Genomic DNA, 18425 nt, shown 5'->3' on the forward strand with positions numbered 1-18425 from the left:
TAATCACAAAACATCCACTTACTAGAAGGTAAACTGATATAGATGTCCCTTGCTAATTCTTTAAGCCTGCCTGGATACTATTATGTTTAGTTCCTTTTTTTTTTCCCCAGCTAGGTAGGTACACTTCCAAATAAAATACTGATCTACAACCACCTGCCATTTTTACTTTCCAAAATGCCTATGGGAATTACATGAGGCCTAGAAGCATTCTTGGGAGTCAAGATATAACTAGATATGTGCTTTATTTTGCAACATTCCAAACTCTCTCTCTCTCTCTCTCTCTTTTTTTTTGCTTTGCAACATGCCAGCCTCTGATTAAAAGATTTGAAAAGAGAATTTAAATCAGGTGGGGCAGACATTTGAAGGCACCAAGATCAACAGGCAGATGGTCAATAGCCTCCCCTAAAGGATTCTGTTTAGAGTGCAAACTTGAACAACAATGACATTTCAGTACCATACTCATCTCAGAAGCTTGATGGCATGGATGTGGAAGTGCAAATGTAAGCAGTGCCAATGTCTACTGACTGGTTCCCCTCCCTGCCTCAAAACTGAGGAAGCAGGGGCAATGACTAGTTAAGCAATCAGCATCACAGAATTATCTCACTGAGCAAGCATTTCCCCTAAATCGAGAATGAAAAAATGCATACGATAAGTAATAACAAAATATACTGAATGTGTGATTTGGAAATTGTATCTTGTTTACCATCTTCTCCTGCATAGCTTCATCAAACTTGGCTTGCACTTTGTCCAGTTCTGCCTGCTTCTCATCTAGCAATGACTGTGCCTTCCCTAATTCTGCATTGGCTACTTTCAAGCGGCCTTCTTGTTTTGCTAAATTAGCCTAAAAATGAAAAATGAAGCAGTATGTTTACTAAAAATTATTTTTATGTCTTAGGTCAGTTAGACTTGGAAGAAATAGGATAGGAAGAGTATTGACACATTTGAACTTTGGTATTGGAGAAGACTCCTGAGAATACCATGGACAGCCAAGAAAATAAAAAATGGATCATTGAACAAATCAACCCAGAGTTCTCACTCAAGGCACAAATGACCAGCCTCAAATTATCTGTAGGTGGAGTCACAGCAACAGGATTTCTTTCTTTTAGGTAGAAACATTTCACTGCTTGTCCAAGCAGCTTCTTCAGTCTGGGCAAAGGTTGGTAAAGGGACCCCATATGTCTTCCAGGGTGGCTGCATATATGGGGTCCCCTTACCAACCTTTGCCCAGACTGAAGAAGCTGCTTGGACAAGCAGCGAAATGTTTCTACCTAAAAGAAAGAAATCCAGTTGCCATGACTCAACCTACAGACAATTCCACCTGGATGACTGAGAATCTTCATCGACACAGGCTCAAATTATCTTCCTTTGGACACATGTGAAGACATAACCATCTGGAAAAGGCTCTAATACTGTAAAAAGTGGAAGGAAAAAAAAGCGGGTGACCAGCAGCAGGGTGGATGGACTCAGTTACAGTTGTGATGGGTACACCATTGGAATACATGAAAGATCAGGTTAGGGACAGATTGTTATGGAGAAAATCTATGTGGTCACTAGGAGCTGAAAACAACTTGATGGCACATAATCAATCAGTCAATCATTGCATATACGTTTTTCCTATCTTTTTTCTTTAAAAGGGGGGATGGGATGCATGTTGATACTTAACTAAGTAATTTAGTAGGTAGTTAACTAATAAGTGCTATCCAAATAACAGTTCTATGTCAGAAAATGCTCCTTTGATTCTTATCTTCCATGTAAAGAAAAACCAAGGTGACAATTTGATGATGAAACAGGAGATCCATGACTGGGCCATCTGGCAGCTAGCTATATCTGCTAGTCATATAGCCTAGACTATCCTTTCAGTGTTTGGCTTTTTGAAATGAAGCTAGTATTTTTAATTTTTAAAATTAAATATTAGCCCGTTTTGCTCACTGTACTGAAGTGTTGAGCTTACTGCCATTTTGAGCCAATGGGGAATTGTGAGATGACAGCAGCAACATCTGCATGTGCAGGTGCAAATTTACTTTGTATCAAGGTGCTGGTTATCATCTATAAAGCACTACATGCCATACACTGGCCCAGGATATTGGATGAACCCACCACTGAGCTTGAGATTTTCTATTTTTAATTGAGGAAGGTTTTATCTTGTTTGTTTTAACTGTAGTAAGCCACCCAGAATTGTGGACAGCCATAGGGAGGGAGGGAAGGCATCACTGATAATATCACATAGCAGAAGTCACTACTATGTCTTCGTCAAAATTGTGTATTTTAGTGGTTTTGCATTTAATTAATTAGTACTAGTTGCAACACTGTATGCAGTTGAAGAACTCATTTTAATTTGTCACTATATTTAATTAAATGTATCAATTTTTCAAGGGTAGTTAAAATATTTGTTACAAAGTCTCTGAAACTAAAAGTAGATGGGAGATTTAATGTCATTCTGTGTAGACAGAAATAATATTAAGAATCTGTAATAGTTTTCTTATCATTAACTAGAAATGCATTGAAATCATGTATTTTTTTACCTTAAGAGGCAATACATCTCTGTTTATGCCGTAAAATGTTGCCATGGCCAGTGTCCAAGAAAGTAGCCCTGCCACATTACCACAGACTTTTTTGCCATTCTCAAAAGTATAATCTTCCATTTGAAAATAAGGCTGCAATAATTCAACTGTCTCTTCATTGATAGAATCCTTGGCAAACTGTTGGAGACTCTGCAGAAATGGTCCACTCATTAGCTGTAAAAAACAGGGGGGAAAACCCACAAAGCATCATTATCTATAAATTTAATGTTTACCACATTCCCAGATGTAACAGTTTTTTCCTCTCTAAATAAAAATTTCTTCTCTCTTCAAAAAAAATCTCAAAACATTGACACTATTTTTAAGTGGTTCCCTTACTGAAATGGTAGAGTAAGAAATTTTAATACATGGAATGTTTCAAAACATTTCTTTCTGGCCAACTCAGACACCTATTCTCATTTTCAGTTTATTTATTTGTGATTTTATTATATGGGGCTTTGAGGAATAGCAAGCTCCACAACTGAGGGGTGGGATGGGGAAGAGATTTTATAATTGTGAACACTGGCTGAAATAAATAATTAAAGAATTGACTTAAGGGAACAGGGGAAGCAAACAGATGGAGTGTAAAATGTTATTGGACCCAAGACATTTGAGAGATACTAATTATATAATAGGTGACTAACCCAAATGGTTTACTGTTGATTACCTTCTTAAAAAACTTAAGTAACATTCAAATCACACTGGCATAATTATGCTTTCATACCACTTTTTTTACTTGGATTATATGTTACTCTGTTATGAAAAAGATTGAAAGAGAGAGAGAATCTTGAAATTATATCATTGTGAAAGTTTGCTGCATGTACCTCCTGGTTTGTGGGATGAAGGCAGCAGTAGGTTAGTTTGCAAAGTAATCTAGATTAGAGATCCAAGCTTGTATAAAATAGCATGTACGAACTTGGGATAAAGGTGAGCTTTGGTTGTGCTTCTGACATTGTGCAATTGTTACTTAAGAAAAGATAAGATCATAAAGGAGAGAGGGCAATGAATGTGAATTGAATACAAAAGTAAAGGAAAAGACAAAAAATATGTTGAGGTGGTTTGGCCATTTAGAGAGAATAAAGGAGGATCAAGTCTCAAAACAACTACTGTATATGGAAGATATGGATCAAATGGATCAAGAGGAAGGGAAGGGAAGGGAAATTCTTCTCATTAAATAAGGCTTTTTTGTTGTAGATGCTAAACCTTAAAAACAAAACAAAACGTTTGTGAGGGTCAGGAACTCTTTGCAGTAGTATATTATGTTTTTGGCCAAAGAAGGCAAATTATAAAAACTGAGGAGTCCCCGTTCTGCAACACTGGTGCTAGGGCTCTGTTATATTCCAGCCACAGATTTTTAAAGAAATATTAAAAGTGCCTGGAAATATTGCTTACTTTCAGTGATTCACTCCAAGATGGTCTTAGGCAAGGCCTTTCTGGATCCATGGTAACTGGGTCAATTTTCTTTTGGAATAGCAATAGGCAACAATCCATGATCCTCATGATCAGATGAGGTGGCTTGGCAAGTTTTCGAACTGTTGCAATGTCTGCAGGTTTGATGGTCTGGGAAAAAAAGTTAATTTATTGACTAAGTAATATTTTATATAAATGATAAGAAACCTTATCCCTCCACATTTTTCTATTTTAGCTACCAAAAGGGACATCAGGAATTTGAAATAGACACTAATTTTACTAACCATTAAAACAGTTATAGTCAAGATGGTCCATAGGCCTCTCAGATAAATATTTGGCAAAAGGTAATACAATTTTGAAACGATGTATCTTAGCAGATAACTTACGCTTTCATGAGAACTGTTTCAAACTAAGATAATATTCCCTAGTTTTGCACCATAAATTCACAGAATTATGCAAGCTGCTTACCCACTATTTCATTTGCAACACTAACCACCACTCACATTCAAAGCTGCTTCAGCTTCTTCTAAGGCTGGTCTAGCTGCCTCCAGCTTTGCCTCGGCAACCACTTTCTCTGAGTCAATTTCATCTACAATCTTCTGTGCTTTGTCTTTTACCCCTTGAACTTCATTCTTCACTTTAGCTGAAGCCTCAGCACTTACAGTCACTTCTGCCAGCACCTAATATAACATTTTTAAAAAGTATGCAGCATCATTTACATAGCAAACATCTCAAATTTAGAACGGTAAAAGCCAAAGCTATAGCTTGAATGACATTTGGAACAGGCTTAGCCAGGACAGACCCCTAGTCTTCCTTGCCTCTCTATCCCCAAGCATACTGCTCCAGAAAGAGGAAGAACTTGGCAGCTTACACATTGTACTGAATTTGCTTTCATTTTCAGCACACTGTCAGTAGGGTAAGTTTTAATGATTCCTGGATTGCCTATGGATGATCCTACTGAAGAATCATGGAGTATATGATCATTTAGCAGATAGAAAATAATGCCTACTTAAGCCTGTAGTTCTTGAACACAATTAATTAATTAATGCATATCCTATTCTTATTATTGAAAGCAATGCCTGAAAAAAAAAACTTTTTAAATAGGAAAACGTTCATAAAACCACTCTTCCTCTTTTTCTTCACTCAGGCTAGTGGAAAAATGGTTTATAGGAACAACGAAAATAAAGAAAACAGTAATTTATTCATCAGTTAGTGACACTGCAGATATTTGATTTTAAAATGATTCAAAAATACTAGGAGGTTCAGGTGAACCAAAAGACTGAACTCTTCCCTGTTGGAGGTCCCAGCAAATCAGCATGCCTCATTAGCATGTGAATGAGTTCACTCTAGGATGCAAATTCTCTATGTGTTTCTGGAGGAAGCTGTTTGCTGACCCTCCCACATTCCTTTGTTCTCTTCCTCCTTCTTCCACCACCTGGAAATGAAGCACCATGTGGCTGCTCCTTTCTCCATTCCCCCTTTCTCCATGCAGCCTTCAGCAGCAATGAGGGCTGAGGGTCAATTCAGTTTAGGGAAAAGAAAGAAGAATGAGAATCATCATTTTTCTTCTGAATGAATGTAACTGGACCAAATAAATCAGTAAGTCTCCTTTTACTTACTTTTGAACCTACTTTGTCTAAGTGTGTAATTCTTTATGCCTGGGTGGGCTAAGCGTGTAAGATCAATAACCTATATTTCTCTAACATGCTCATTAATGCTATGTTTAGATAATATTCTTTTTCGGTGCACATCTTTCATTGTGTTAAGCTCTGCTCCATTCAGTGGTCCTAGCTGTCCACTAATGGTTTCATTTCCATCCATTTTCAACTTCAAAAAAGTCTCTGCTGGAGTTAGCAGAGTTAGGAGGCAAAATCAAGATAAGGCAATGTGTCCAGATTTACAGGCAGGAAGCCTCATGGACCAGACAGTGACACTGAAGCCACAGATAAAAAGACAAAGACATAAATCAAGGAAGCCAACCAAGGTAAAAAGCAGGGGGTCAGATCATAACATTGTATGATGGGGTTGGAAGGGACTCTATATGTCATCTAATTCAATCTGATATTTAATGCAGGCATCTGCTAAACCATTTCCAACAGGAGGCTCTTTAGCCTCCATTTGAAAACCTCCAGCAAGATGTCCACCAGTCTACTACTCAACAGCAATTTCCCTAAGGAATTTCCTCCTAGTACTGTACTCAGACTGAATTTCTGTTTTTTAAGAACATTTCAACCCATTGGTTCCTGTCCTGCTCTCAGTTTTAGCAAAGAACAGGTTTGCCTCCTCTTGCATTTAACAATCTTTCAGTGTTCACTATATCTCTCTCAGTCTTTACTTTGCAAGCTGAACATACTCAGCACCTTTTACCTGGACTTGGTTTCCAGATGCCTTATTGTTCTGGTAGTTTCTTCAGAGCTATCCTCTTTCTGCTTTCACTTCTACATGTCCCTTTTAAAGTGTTATGCCCAGAATTGGACACAATATTCCATAGCATTGAGTACACTGGAGCTATTACAGTTCCCATTACTGGACACATTGCAGTTCTGATGGTTAGTGGTTCTGAGATCATAACTGAGATTATAAAATCCCAAACTGTAATTCATCCACTGTGGAGACTTGCATTTTCTTTTAGGTAGCAAGGTGGGCTCTTAATGTACCTTGTTCAATCCTGGCCTGTGTTCCCCTCCTTTCCTCAGGTATGTTAAAAAGGGTTTCTTCTTCTGGGATAAGATAGGTGCAAAGCACTTCCTCCTTATCCATGTTTCCTCTTATTCCTCTCCGCCTTCCCCATGCACTAGATCAACAGATGCCTTGAATCATATTTTGGACATTCTGGAAAGATGTTTTATTTATAACTTGCAATCCTTGCCAATGTGCCTCATTCTCAGCTTTAGCCTTCTTGACTCCATCCTTACTGACTTAAGCTTCCAGTTTGTACATCTCCTTTGTTATCAGCCCTTGCTTCCATTTCCTACACATCACTTTTTTTTTCCTCTCAGCTTGTCATGCTGTGTCCACCTTTCATCAAACCCTGCCTTTTTAATGGGGAAGTGTACAGTTGCTGAGATTTGGGGAAATTTGTTCAACTGATTGTGTAGAGCTGTGTAGTTTTCTGGCTGAGAATGTATGTAAATGTTTGTTTGCTGAGCACACAGGCTGAGCACATAGTCAGAGGGGAAGGGCATATAGCTATACAAGTCAGGGGACAAAAGTATGGTCAGAAAGCAGCTCCAGATTTTCACTATGAAGATTTATGTATTCAGGATGATCACTGAGCCCAAGTGATGCTTCTTGGGCTCTCACCTTTGAAAAAGAGTTATCTATTACACAAGGTAACAAAGGCTGACTCCATCTGAAAGGTCAGTTTGAAAAGAATCAAAAAAGTCAGCATCACTCAACACTGCCTAAAGTTGAGAAGAATGGAGGAATAAATATTGGCAGTAGCTGGCTCAAATAATTATTTTCTAAAATTCTTTAATAAAAGCCTTATCATGACTTTTTGATGAGGACAGGGACTATGTTATCACTGAAAGAGAGATTAATAACTTACAATGACATTGTGGAACATATAAGAACATAAGGTAATGGCCCTCACTGTACTGGCCTTTTGGAAAGCCGAAACAGCCATTTTGTTTAACCAGTAACTGTATAGCTAGACATCTGTTTGCTTTTATGTGTTTTAGATGTTTATGATCTTAACATAATGTACTATATATGGTGCTAGATATTGTGATTTTTATTTTCAGTTTAACTGTTGTAAAGTGCCTTGAGTTTATGGAGTAGACAGTATACAATCAATTGCCACAAATATATAAATAAATAAAGAAGAGTAACAACATGAGTAGATGGTGTTAGACTTTAATATACTTCCATCCACTTCAGATTCTAAAATGCACATTTTGGAGCAGTGGGAAAAATTAGAGGATAACTACGGATTGATCCAGGAAGTGCCAACAGATCTATTTGCTTAAGAACACAGGCCAAACAAACAAACAAAAATCCTCAAGCAACTTTTTTGTATTTAATGTCCTAATGCATGCTTATACTTACTTTGTCTGCTTTTACAGATGCCAAAGCCAATTCTTTCTCTTTTACTGCTAGGTCCTGAGAGAGTTTAGCAACAGATTCACTAGCCTCCATCAGCTTAGCAAGGCCTATAATAATGGTCAAAATTAAGATGTATGGTAAGTCATTTTGACTACTATTTCATATTAAGGCAATATTGTGAACATAAAAAGCCAACATCTTCCACAAAAAGATGGGTAAGGGTCCAGAACTAGGACTTGCCAGTAAAGTCAGATCTCCAGAGGGCACAGCTAGACAAATCAATCCATCTATATCTATTTTGCTATTCCTTTTCAGAGTAAGCAACACAGTGTAGAGTACAAAAAAGTAGTAAGAGTATGAAAAAGTAAACTAAAGAAAATAAGTAGGAGATTAGAAAAAGGAAAGTAACTATCCAGTAGCTAAATCTATTTAACACCAATGCCATCAAATACATTACTCCATATCTTTCTATCCTTACAAATGATCCTTGATTTCACCACAACTATATAGCACTTCATAGTGTGCCTTTTGTTCAAACTCTTTTTGAGATCCGCTTTTGAGGATCTCATCAACTCCATTTAACCATAATTTGACCCCATCCACTTAACCCATTCACTGTTTTTTTACATCATGTTTTGTGATTCAATCTTTATTCATTCACTTTCTTTGACTGATTATGGACCACATAATCAGCAACCACATAGATTTTCTCCAACATGATCTGTCCCTACCTGGTCTTTCTATAGTGTATCCATCATTGCTGTAATTGAGTGCATGCACCTTGTGCTAGTTGTCATCTTGTTCTCTATGTATTGATATGGTCACTAAAATGTAACTCCAATTTGATGGCATATAATTAATCAATAATTATGCACAATTAGATGTTATATCGATTATTGATCGATTGATCTATCAGATTTATATCCCACTTTTCAATGATAATTGTTTCCAGGATAGTTAATTATCACAATAGTAAGAATAATAATTAACTCCCCCAATGTAATAAATAATCATAGGAACAAAACAGCTAATCCATTTGCAATTTTAAATCAATTAGTAGAGAAGGCTATGGTCCTATACACACTTTTGAAAACAAGTCCAACTGAGGCTCACTTCTGAATGTACAGATATATGATGACTTTGTAAAAGGGTTGAGAAAATAAAAAGGCCTTTGTCTTGCACTTATCTTACCTATATGCATACGCTCAGCTTGTTCGTTAATGTTGGCCAGCTTATCAGCATAGACATCTTTGTAGCCATTGATGAAAGAAAGATACGATTTGGGGGTGACGTGAGCTCTTCGCCGATATCTGTAATGTACAACAGTGATACTTCTTGAGTTTAATGCCACTTAACTATTATAATAACCTCATGATACAACCTAGGGTATTAATTTAATTTTTATGTAAATGAGTTACAGTTATATAAATTGATTTAGGAAGTTAAGTCTCTAAAATAATAAAAAATAATGGTGTCATATATAATTTTCTGTTAAATCTCATCAACTGTCACAGGGTGACAGGGTTGTTTTTGAATTGTAGGTGTATTTTGCTTTGCAAGGGTGGCAATTGACACAGAAAAACAAGGCAGTGCAGGCTTTTACACTTTTTTTCTATATACAGTGACATCATTTACAGCAGGTATTTACAAAACAGTCCCAGCATTCACCTGCTGTCGGGTATCCTCCTCAGTTCCCCCCCCCCCCCCGAGACTATCCCCCTCTAGCTTTCCTGCTTCCTCCCCTTTTCACTCCATTTCCCTTACCCATTTCTGGGCTTATCAAGAGAGAGTGAAAAGAAAAAAAAAATAGGCTGGATTCACTGTAGTTTCCTCAGCACAGCTTGACTTTCTCCTGGGTCTGCTTAGCTGAGCACCTACTACTTCTCTGTTGGGGGAAGGACCTCTCTCAGGGTCTTCTGCCCAGGCCCTCCCCAGAGACTAGGGCTTCAGCAAGGACAGACAATCCCCTCCTTCCCATCTTGGATCTTGTGTGAAGATGCTGTCTGCAGCCAGCTGGATCCCTCCATCCAGTCTTGGGTGAAGACATCACCTCTCTGGGTCTTCACTTCCATTCTTCCAGGGAAGCCACCTGTGGAACTTTCATCTCCCTTCCCAACCAGGAACCAACAACTGCTCTGCACTCACATAACTTCACTCTCCAACTTTTCTTTTCACTCTCCTTTCCTCTCTTTCTCTCCTCTTCTCTCCTTATCTCTCTCTCCAATTTTCAGTCAGAACTGGCAGCATGTCCCCCAGCAACTGAGGAGGTGAGTGTCCCCCCAAGGCTCTAGTCCCCAACACCTATATATCAGGCTGGACCAATGGGACTGCTGTGTCTACATCTCCCCACCACAGCCCTGGCTAGCAGCAGGGTCAGCACATCAGCTCTCTTGACAGCACAGCTGCCCTTCAAGGCCGGAATTGAGCTCTTCCCCATTTTTCACTCCATTTGCTGACTCATATCAGCATGCCAGCAGCCATGCCAGGTCACTAAAAGCCATATGCCACGTCTATTACCTCTAACAACAGCTGAGGATCAATTCAGGGAAATCAGAATTCAAGCAAGAATTTGAACAAAGTCTCAAATATTTATGGCATAATGCTATATAAGCATCCTTAAACTTAAATCCCATTAAGCTCAGTGGGACTTACATCTATTGACAAAAGAATTTAACTCTCATTTTCAAAATATACATACTGAATATTAGAACCAGCTACCCACAAACACTTTCTAGTTATCACCTGGGAAGAAATGGGTTACAACTTATGAAAACTGGGAAGGAAATGTTTGGCAGGTGCCTTGCCAGCTACATCAAGAGGAAGTTAAACTAGAACCAAGGGGAGATGTGGGTGAAAGCCCAGAAATGGCGATGTAGCCAAGAAAGCAGAATACAAAGCAAGAAGCAGAAGGCCAAGATGGGGACTCAGAGTTTTGTGGGAAACTTTAACAGAGAAGCCAGTAGGTGGTGTCACTCAAAACCTCAGATATTTCTACATCAGTGCAGAGAGTATGGGAAGTAAACAGGGTGAATTAGAGATTGCTGAAATTTGACCAGGATAATCAGGATTGGCATGTAGCTCTGGAAGGCTATGACTCACTAAAAAAAAAAAAGCAACCAAAAAGATGGGGGTGGTACATTTTACATAAATTTAAGAAAACATACATGCACATACATTGACAAATTATATCAAGCCAATCCTGTTGTATTTGTGTAAAAATAAAAGGAAACAAAAACATTGTGGGTGTTTATTATAAACCACCTGGGCAGGCAGAAGATACAGATAAGGCCTTTCTGCAGTGGATGACCACTCTTTCAAAGGTGCATGCAATATTCATAATGGGGAATTTCAATTAGCCTGACATTTGCTTGGAATCTAACTCTGGAAAGACTCAGACATCAAATAAGTTCTTGTTTTCTCATGCTGACAACTTATCTGACAATTTGCCATAAGAAAGAAAAAGGGGGTCTGCTATCATCAACCTAAAATCTGTACCAAAAAGGAGGAATTGGTTGAAGAAGTAAAGGTGACTGGCAAACTGGTAGACAGCCATCATCTTATCTTTGAATTTGTGATAGCCAGGAGAGAAAAGCTGAGAAGAGTCAGATTGAGATATTAGACTTCAGAAGAGTGGATTTTGATGAACTCAAAGGGAAGGCAGGTTGGATCCCAAGACTTGAAATTTTGCAGGGAAAAAAAGTGTCCAGGAAGGACACAAAGGACAAGGAGGGGTTGTTAATACTTGAGAGAATATTCAGAAAGTCCTAGACAGGCTTGAGCAGTGGACTGAAATGAATAGGATGGAATTTAAGATGGAGCAAGAGAGTTCAGCATCTAGGAAAAGTGTAAAGTCAGAAAAGTGTAAGGCACAAGTATAGTGGGGGGGACCTGGTGTGGTAGTAGCATTATGTGAAAGGGATCTAGGTGTTCTTCTTGACCACATGTTAAACATGAGCCAGAAGTGTGATGACGCTACTGAAAAGGCAAACTGCTCTCTTGGGATTCATTGAAAGAAACATATATTCCCCATCATGGGAAGTAATTTTTCTAGACTATTTTTCCCTGGCCAGATCCATCCAGTTCTGGCACTATAATTCAAAGGACAGTGACAGATTGGGGCAAGTTCAAAGAAGGATGATCAAGATGGTGAGGAATGGTTAAAGGATCTGGGTATGTTCAGCTTACAGAAATGATGCCTAAGAGGAGACACGATAGCAGTCTTCAAAAATCTGACGGACTGTGACATAGAAAAGGGAGTGGAGTTAGTTTCTATTGCTCCAGAAAGCAAAATGAGAACAAAATTAGGAAAGCTGTTTAGAATCACCATCAGGAAGAACTTCCTGTACGAGCTCTCAACGAGTGGAAAAGACTGCCATGTGACATGGCAAATTTTCTTTCACTGGAGGTCTTCAAACAGAAGCGGGATAGTCATCTATCAGAGATGCTATAGTAGATCCTGCCCTGATCAGGGGGTTGGACTAGATGACCTCCAAGATTATTTCAAATGTATAATTCTATGCTATCATTACTAGGTTAAATGGGAAAATGATATTTATGTATATACAGTAAAACCATCTATTTTTAAAACAGTTATTACAGAATTATATATGTTCAAACCCTACCTTTGAAAATAATTGTCACAGCTTTCTGAAACTAGATCATGAAAGATGCCCATAGTTTCTACCACGTGTGCTTTAACTTCAGGAGAACAGACAATATTAAAATCTGATAGAAAATACTGTGATACAGCAACAAGAGCTTCCTTGGGCCACCGAGTAAACCAATCCATGGTACATCCAGATATAAGACCAGGAAACTTCAAAGACCGTGCACGAAATTTCTCACCAACCTAGCAAAAATAAGACACAGACATAAAGTGACATATCTACAAAATGTATTTATGGGAAATATAAAAGATGGTGATGATTTATTAACCTTGTATGCTACATGACTTATACACAGTTTCCAGTGCAATTGTTACATGTATGAAAAAGCTGTGACTGTGCACACACAGTCTAGGTTTACACACTGTGTTAAACCTGTGGATTAACCACAATAAGCAACATGTTAATTCATAAAGCACTAGTGATATTCATATTAGCTGAGTTCATATAACATACCAAGAAAATCACATTATTGCTTAGCATAAATATGAATCAATCTGCACAAGATCTGTAATATCATAAAACTTCATTGGAGAGAGGAGAAAAAAGGTTCCTATGATATTGAAATCATTCGTATTTTAATATCACCTATTTTAGAATATAAGCTGTTAATTCTAACAAACAGTAACTGATGATTAAATCACTTAAGAGAGGAACAGAATATTAGGAACATTATTCTAACAATGTTTATAGGTGAATATTTTTTTAAAAATGCAGATTTATGTTGAGTATTGCCATAAGATATAAATGCCATGGGCCATGGTATATCTAGATCTGTGAATAAATTAAGAGAGTAGGTCAGAAACGTTGCTTGTACCTCTAAGAAAGCAAGTCCTCCTGAACTTTAGTGGTCTTTACTCCCAAGTAGCATGCATGGAATTGGGCTGCATATCCCAATTTTATATAGGTAGTCCTCCCATAATGACAGTAATTGGGACTAGAGTTTCTGTTGCTAAGCAATGCGGTCATAAAGTGAGATGTCACATGATTGTGACGGCAATCCTTGCAGTTCCCCTTGCTGTTGTTAAGCGAATTTTACTGGTCATTAGCTGAGCACCCGCCCCAATCCAAGCCATTCCTAGCCCTGAGCCTCAGTAAGGTAAGGGACTACCTCCAACTCCCCCCAGCCACCTATCTCTCCCCCATCTCTGCTGTTTTGGCCACTCTGTATCCTGCCTAGCTTAGCTCAGCAATGCCCAGCAGCTCTTTGCAAAGGGGCTGCCTTTACCATTTTTTTTTCTTTTTCCGCAGCCAAAGCCAGCTCATCCCAGCCCAGAAGCCAGGCTGGGCATGCCCTGTCAGCAACGGGAGCAAGAAGATGGCAAGGTCAGTTGGGGTGGCAGAGCACAGGTCAGCAGGGGACCCAAAGGGCATAGATGGAGGGGGAAGATAAGCGAATGGGGGGAATTGCAGTGCCTCTGCGGTCATGTGCGGGCCGGCTGCCAAGCGCCCAAATTTTGATCACGTGACCACAGGGGCACTGCAGTGACCGTATCTTCAGGCACCAGTCATAAGTCCATTTTTTTCAGCGCCATCATAATTTTGAACAGTCGCTGAATGGATGGTTGTTAAGCAAGGACTACCTGTAGTGAACTGTATATAGAAATGTTCCCACAAAAATAACTTCAGAATTAAACTTGCAGGATAATCAAGATTTCTTTGGAACTGTTACTTTAAAAAACTTTATTTAAAGAAAACTCACGGGAGAAAAGCAGAGTACAACATGGAGGTTTTTCTTTGACCGTGATATAAAATATTCATAAAGATTATCAAAAGTTGGGGGAACTCGTGGCAGCTCTTTTTTCATTACAGATATAAGTCCTTGAGTTATTTCATCCAGTTCATCTCGAGGAAATAAATTGGAGATCTTATCAGAAAAAGCAAAAATTACAAAAAAAAGAACAGTTATGGATATTATTAAAATACCAGAGGTTTTAATTTATAGATTCCAAGATATCCACTCCAGTTTATAATTCATAGGTAACTGAAGTTCATCAATGTATTTTATAAAAAATTGTGATGTCAGCAAATAACCCAGCACAGATATTCAAACACTGAACTTTGTCTTTTGTATTTGGAATTTTATTCTTTCGGATGCTCACAGCTACTTTAAAATGGTGAACATTCTAGAAATGTTATTGGCTTTATCAGATGATGAATGAATAATATCAAGGTATGCCAAATATACTCTACTGAGATAGAGAACCTCTGAGGTCTATGTTGTATCTCATAACAATTTTCATAACAATTGCTGACAAAAAAAAGGGGGGGGGGATAAGTGCACTTTTTACTCCCAAGCTGTAAATTGTATTTGTCAAGTTTCATTTCCTTATACAGGGCTATTGCTTCCAAATGTATTTCTTTTCAGAAAAAAAAAAGGTTATACCAATTTATGCTTCAGATTACTGTCAATGAACAAACAAAGTTTCAGATTTTCAAACTAATACATGAAAATTAGTTTTTGAATAAACCTGAGCAGCTTCCAAAGTGCTTCAGAGGTGAAATTGGGCTATTTTATGAATCATTGTATCAGGGTCTAAATCAAATTGAGGCTCATTGGTATATTTAACCAGAAGCTAAGTGTGTAATAATCAGCATAATAACAGCAACATCTTTAGTGATCTGAAATTCTAACCTCTCCAGAAGAAAGCAGATTATTAAGATATTCGAGAAATGCCTCATCTTTTATCTCATTATCTGTGAAAATAAATGTGATTCCTTTCCCCTCACCACCAGCAACTCTGTATAAGGTCTTTAGGTCATCTGTTAGATTGGTCACATTGTAGGACCTGAGAGGAGAAAACAAACCAAGAAGCAAACTTAATCTGCAGTACAAATTCCTCACCTATAAATTTAGCAAATATTAGTGAAGTCAGTACAGCAGGGGTGGGAGGTGGGAAGACTTCCATATGCAACCAGAAATGTTTCCTTCAGGACTTACATCCATGAAGAATTTGTGTTGCATAATTTAGTAGGAGTGTTGCTGAAATGGGCTTCTGAAACCACTCAAGACAAAAATCAGAAAAAGTATTGGTTCATAAAGTTCATGCCCTTCATTGCTCATATATTAATGCTCAAAATGTGGGAAAGAAACAAAATGAGTTTAAGCTCTTAGTACATAAAGGCACATCTGAGATAATAGGTACAAAGGAAAGCTGGTCAGGATGACTCCCATGACTGGAATATAACAACTGAAATATATAATTTGAGTGTAGGAATTAAAACAAAGGGAGGGATGTGGAATTGTATTATATGTTAAAAATATACCAATTTTAAATTAAACTTCGATCCAGGATATTTTTGTGCAAAACATTTTTACCAGGTTAGAAGAAACTAGGGTTATCCTTCTATAAATTAGAATCAATGTCATAGTGAATCAGCTGTGAACCAATACAACTATAATAGCATTCCTTCAGAACTATAACTTGCATCCAATGACCTCATTGTTTCACTGATGCTTTGCAAAACTTAATCCTGTAGCATAGCCTCAGAGTATATGCCAGAACCTAATCTCAGGTATGTTCAGGTATCATCAATCAATAATCATACTGATATGATCAATTTAAAATGTAATAACTTTTCTGAATAAGGATGCCAGTAAAAATTCATCATATGCAAAGTATCAGTACAGTTAAAAGAATTCAAGAAAAAAGAAAGAAAACCCATATATTTGATAGTTTAATATGAGAGCCATCACAAATGAAATTGATTTTCTGTTTATCAATAGATGGTATATAAGCATTTTAGTTTAATATTAATCATACATTATCATCATCATCATCAGTGCCACCACCACCATTTTTATACTAGCTAACTATTACTTCTTCATTTGGTCAATAACAAGGAAGAATATTTTCACTTGATATTCAGGTTTTTAAAACAATCAAGTTCAGCAGGTAGCAAATGAAAGTAGATACATTTGGGGGCTGCAAAAAAATGTACTTCTCACTCCCTTCTTATTTCACACAATTTAAAGCAAAAGGTTCTGCCATCTCTCCTCAGCCAGTCAATAAAATTCTGCCCACCAACATTCTTCCTTTTCAGATGGTAGTAGCAACAGCCGTTACACCTCTGCTGCCCTCAGAGCCCAAGGTGCCAGCTTTGAAAATGAATAAAAATAAAATAAAGGGAGGGAGGGAAAGGGAGGGAAGAAACCTCCTCCCTGCTGTAAGCCCTATCCTCTTTTACTAGGCCACCTGAGAAGGAACTTCCCATCACACCCAGCCTTTTCCAAGTACCATTTGAAAAGATGCATCATAACCAGAGGACAGGGCAAGAATTACTCCACATACCTAGACATTCATTCATCAGTAATGCCATTTTATTTAATATTGGGTTTAAATGTGATTCAGCAGCTGAGCATGTAATCGTTCATATTGTAACAGTGGTTCTATACACATATGAATACACACAATCATGAATATTCTAGTTCTGCATGGAAACTCAGAATCATTCTTGGTTAAGTACATGTTTCTGACCTTGTTAAAGTTATCTGAAATATTCTGTATCCAGCTATAAAAGATCCAAGCCTTGAAAGACTCTGTTTTCCAGAACCACCAACTCCTACAAGTAAAGCATTTCCACATGCTGTCCGAATTATTCGTGAGATCTACAATATTAAGAGAGAGAGAGACAGACAGACAGACAGAGACAGAGAGAGCAATATATGCTAAGCTCATTGTACAAGGATGGCAAAGTTGAATCATTGCCTAAAACCTATTTTTAAAGATTTTATTTGATTGGTTGTTTGTTGGATTAATGTCCTGTCTTTTCTTCAGGAGTGTATGGTGGGGAAGATATAGCTATCACTTCATTTTAGCTTCAAAACAAATGTGGAGAATAGGTGGGCTTAGGAGTCTGACTGACCTAAACTCACACAGAGAGTTTCCCCAGCTGGGGGTGGGCCTGAGCCTTGGTCTCTCCAGTCTTAGACACTACACTACACTACAAGATTTATAAAGAAGCAAATCCAATTTAGTCAGTTTTTAATGGATCGTTTCCAAGCAAGGAAAAGGAGATAAAAACATTCTTCTGAGAGGATGCTTTGTGTGTGTGTGTGTGTGTGTGTGTGTGCATATACGTATATACAGTATGTATGTATGTATGTGTGTATATGTGTATGTTTATGTGTATATGTACAGTATATGTACATCTACTATATATATGTAGTCTCAAGGAGATCTTGCAGAAGTTTTGTCTGAATGTTAGGAACTGTGTTGTAGAAAAAAATACAACTGTTATTATACAATTTCAATACATATGTACTATTTACAAAATCCCACATTGAAGTCTCTTCTACAGAATCACTTCAATGTTCTTTTGAGTTTTACAGGTAATTCCATATATTTTCTGGTAAAATATAGACCAAATAAACCTTAATTAATAGTATAATAGCAATTACTATTAAGTACCCAATTCACACTTTTATTAACTAAAGTTTTTAAAATAGTATGCTGTCTTTCAAAACAGTTTTTCTAGGAGAGCTTACAAAAAGGGCACTTAAATAACTTTTAACAGAACTTCACTGTCTTCCCATTTATTTCTTATTTGAATCCAAAAAGTTTATACTTTCTACCTAATCTTTAATGTTTAAGAAATGCCTCCTTTTGGCTAATAACTATTGATCCAAAAATCATTTCCATTAGCCTGTCATCTACAAAACAGGAGTTTTCTCAGTAATGGCAAACCAAGAAGATGATCTGCATCAACTTTTCTGTCAGACTGAAAACATCATTATCATTATCAC

At 37.6% G+C, this 18425-nt stretch overlaps 1 protein-coding gene across 1 annotated transcript in view; it reads right to left on the reverse strand.

Annotated features, from left to right (window-relative positions):
* DNAH8 (dynein axonemal heavy chain 8) overlaps positions 1 to 18425 on the reverse strand; it is a 167049-nt gene that overhangs the window by 42267 nt on the left and 106357 nt on the right. The window contains exons 59-68 of the mRNA XM_063290292.1: positions 17158 to 17288; positions 15315 to 15468; positions 14382 to 14546; positions 12638 to 12864; positions 9207 to 9325; positions 8019 to 8122; positions 4472 to 4648; positions 3951 to 4118; positions 2523 to 2735; positions 704 to 841 (exon numbers count right to left, since the gene is read on the reverse strand). Coding sequence (XP_063146362.1) covers positions 704 to 841; positions 2523 to 2735; positions 3951 to 4118; positions 4472 to 4648; positions 8019 to 8122; positions 9207 to 9325; positions 12638 to 12864; positions 14382 to 14546; positions 15315 to 15468; positions 17158 to 17288 — 1596 coding nt within the window. The remainder of the gene's footprint in view (positions 1 to 703; positions 842 to 2522; positions 2736 to 3950; positions 4119 to 4471; positions 4649 to 8018; positions 8123 to 9206; positions 9326 to 12637; positions 12865 to 14381; positions 14547 to 15314; positions 15469 to 17157; positions 17289 to 18425) is intronic.

The sequence above is a fragment of the Candoia aspera genome, chromosome 1 (genome assembly GCF_035149785.1).
Source record: "Candoia aspera isolate rCanAsp1 chromosome 1, rCanAsp1.hap2, whole genome shotgun sequence".
NCBI lineage: Eukaryota > Metazoa > Chordata > Lepidosauria > Squamata > Boidae > Candoia > Candoia aspera.